At 30.8% G+C, this 3570-nt stretch overlaps 1 protein-coding gene across 1 annotated transcript; it reads left to right on the top strand.

Annotated features, from left to right (window-relative positions):
• Positions 1 to 894: 894 nt before the first annotated feature.
• Positions 895 to 1327, top strand: LOC108374546 (protein furry-like; the record flags this gene model as incomplete). Its single annotated transcript, XM_017630524.1, has 2 exons — positions 895 to 1022; positions 1102 to 1327. Coding segments are annotated over 2 exons (354 nt in total), but the record flags the coding sequence as incomplete, so codon positions are not given.
• Between the last annotated feature and the right edge of the window lie 2243 nt (positions 1328 to 3570).

Here is a 3570-nt window from a genome sequence, read left to right as displayed (position 1 = left end):
TTAAATATAAGAATAGTAAAAAATATTTTTTTACTATTATTATAAAGTAGATATTATAAAAAATATTATTATAAAAATTAAATATTAAAAAAAGAAAAAATATTAAGTTGTTCTTCCATTTTTCATTTTCTGAGCTAAATTTTGATGCGTTTTTAGTTGCATTTTTACTTCAGTGCTGTCATTGTGTGCGAAATTGTATGAAATGGAAAATGGCATTTCTTAAGAAGCAACCCTGTGCTCGCCAATCAGCAAACAGAGCGTAACCACTTTTCACCAATCACCGAAATTTGTCTCTTTTGATTGCCAATTAAAATTGGTGGCACAACCACGGCCTTAGCTTAATGAAGCTCATTGTCAAGACTTTACTATACGTCTCCGTAGAGCAAAAAGTCTATTTAGCTTGCTAAATAGAGCGTAGAGTTGTCGTAGAGTTTCCGATCTATCTTCGTTGGACACGGCGAAAAAGTCTCGCTAAACAACTCTTACATAGACTTTGTAGGTGAGTCCCTCGTAGAGCTCTATTGAGTGTTTACACGTCAGATTTTTGTCTCAATCTCGCGTTTTTTCTCTACCGTGTACACTTAGCTTTAGACTTGTTTCAACTGCATTGGATGGTAAATTGGTTTGACGAAAATATTTTAATTTTTCGACACGTTGCAAAGATCCATCTACTGTTATGAACAGAAAAAAAGAACTTTAATATTTTTTTCGTCAGTTTTCAATGCAGTTAAAAGATCTGTATAATTTTGGTCATGAAAGTGATATCATAAATTTTGTGTTTCTAGTTCGGCTTTCGTCAATCGAAAATTTGTTACTTTAAAGAAGTATTATATTTGAAACATATTTATGTACATGTAATATTATACAAACATATGTATATGCGAATATTTGCAGTTGAGTTACGTAATCGCGCATCGGGCATGTCTGAAATGGAAAGAAATACAACAAAATTCGGTGGTTCAGCGCTTTCACGTTCACGTAGCGCACAAAGCTTGAAAATGTTGGGTGACAGCGCCACACAGGTGATAAGACTTTAACTTTTAGTAAAAATATACCTCTATTTATTAGGATGTTCTCTATATTTTTTATATACATACACAGGATGATAAAATGACAATACTGGCACAATTATTTTGGCTGTCTGTTTCTCTCCTGGAGAGCGATTATGAACATGAATTTCTTTTGGCGGTGCGTTTATTAACACGTGTGCTGCATCGCTTGCCTCTTGATCGTCCTGATGCTCGTGATAAAGTTGAAAAGTTGCAACAGCAACTCAAATGGGCGGGATATCCAGGAGTTCACGCGCTTTTATTGAAGGTAAAAACAGGTTAATTTATCAAAAATTCGTAAGAAATATATATACAGTGGTGGAAAAATAAATAGGGACACGACATTTTACCAATTTTTTCCTATATTTCTTTGTTAAGTTAATATTTGTTATTTTTTATAAAAGTATAGCTCATTATATAACAAAAACCATACAAAGTCATATTCCAAACTTTGTGCAAAAATTATAAAAATTCTGCGAACATGCATCGAAATTTTTAACTTTTTAACCAGATTTTTTTGAGTATGTCGTTGTATAGCCCATTAAATTTTAGTAAAATAAAGTGAAAGTTTTAAGTTGCTAAAAAATTTCTTTATTTTTTGGCAATTTTTTGAACGCATTTTCTCTATACAAAGTATGTTCGACAAATTTTATTATGGAAAAAAGTGCGTAATACATTCAGAATAAAAGTTATAAAAAATCAATTTTTCAGGAACTGTGGGCCATAAAACTGCATACTCAGAAAAATTCTAAAAAATCTGGTTAAAAAGTTGAAAATTTAGACACAATATACAGAATTTTTATAATTTTTGCACATAGTTTTAAAAATGAGTTTATATGGGTTTTGTTAGATAATGAGCTAAACTTTTATAAAAAAAAAATATAAATATTAAACAAACGAAAGAAAAATGGGAAAAATTTTTTAAAATGTCGTGTCCCTATTTATTTTTCCACCACTGTATATACATACCGCTATCATCAAAGCAAAATGCGTTATTTGACAAAATTTTAACTTTACAGGAAAATCGATTTTTTTATTTACGTAGGAAAAGTTTACACAAGTTCTATACATGATAACGAAAATCGTATTATTTAAGATTTGGCATTAAATCTTTGATTTATGATGATATGCAGAAGCTTATCGACTGCTGAGTGGGAGATCGATTTATCTCGGCAGCCAGTTCGAAAACACCCTATCTCAGAAAACTTTTCAGGATTGCCCTATTTCGGAATTTTATTTAAAGTCTACCTATCTAATAATTTGGTTGAAAAACGCCCTATCTGAGAATTCGGTTCAAAAACGCTCTATCTCATTTCAAAATAAATTGAAAATATGCTGCGATAGGGTGTTTTTGAATCGGCAGTTTTGAGGGCGTTTGAACCGAATATTGAAATAGTGCGTTCTTCCACCAAATTCTGAAATAAGGCGTTCTTGAAAAGTTTTTTAACATAGGGTGTTTTCGAACTGGCTGGCGAGATAGGTCGATCTTTCACTCAGCAGTCGATATATGTTCGAGAAGCAACAAATAAGCCTGTAGACTACCTAAAAAAAAGAATAAGTGCACCTGAGCCGCACTACCATGATACGTCTGATAAATCTAATTGGACTTATACACAAAAAAAAACACAGAAACAAAAAACTTTTTAATAAAATCTAGTTAATTATACGCAATTTATATAAAAATCATATAAATTCACATTTTAAACTTTGTTNTGATACGTCTGATAAATCTAATTGGACTTATACACAAAAAAAACACAGAAACAAAAAACTTTTTAATAAAATCTAGTTAATTATACGCAAATTATATAAAAATCATATAAATCCACATTTTAAACTTTGTAGAAAAATTTAACAAGTTTTCACAACACACTTTTATTCATAGTTTTTAGAAAAATTCAAAATTTTTTAGCCCATTGAATTTCATTATAATAAAGTGCAAATTTTAGTAGGCTAAGAATTTGTGTTGATTTTTGATACTTCTTTGTTTGCAGACGATGTTATTATTTTATTCCATACATAACGCTCGTATCTTTTTTCAAGAAAAAAAATTTATAATTCTGCGAGAAAATTCCGTTCGCAATACCTCCATTAAAAAAAAAACACATTTTACAGTAAAATACGAGTACCAGTTATTTTTTGGAACAGTTTTTCTATAAAATAAAGGAACTCATGGTACTATGTACAATAGATCTAAGGTCGTAGTGCATAGTCTCTAACAATCTACTATGTGTACCTGTTTTACTTACACCCCGAGACAAAATGATGCGGTCCAAAAAAATCCATATTTCTAACCTTGTTAACCCAGTCAAGTTAGCTCAAAAAATACGGGTAAGCTTAAAATAATTCACATAGAGCTGAAAATTAATACGAATGTTGCGAACACCATTATGAGTGAAATGTCAAAAGTCCCCATGGATCCCACGTCTGCAAAAAAGTTATTCAAAGTCATCCGAAAGTGAGTTTGATTGTTTGCTATGCTTTCACGCTTTAACTATTCAACCGATCATCATGAAATTTT

This window comes from Rhagoletis zephyria, unplaced genomic scaffold (genome assembly GCF_001687245.7).
Source record: "Rhagoletis zephyria isolate East Lansing unplaced genomic scaffold, Rhagoletis_zephyria_1.1 Rzeph_scaffold_07823, whole genome shotgun sequence".
In the NCBI taxonomy this organism is placed as follows: domain Eukaryota; kingdom Metazoa; phylum Arthropoda; class Insecta; order Diptera; family Tephritidae; genus Rhagoletis; species Rhagoletis zephyria.
The sequence above is the reverse complement of the archived record's forward strand: the minus strand, read 5'-3'. Positions and strand labels throughout refer to the sequence as shown.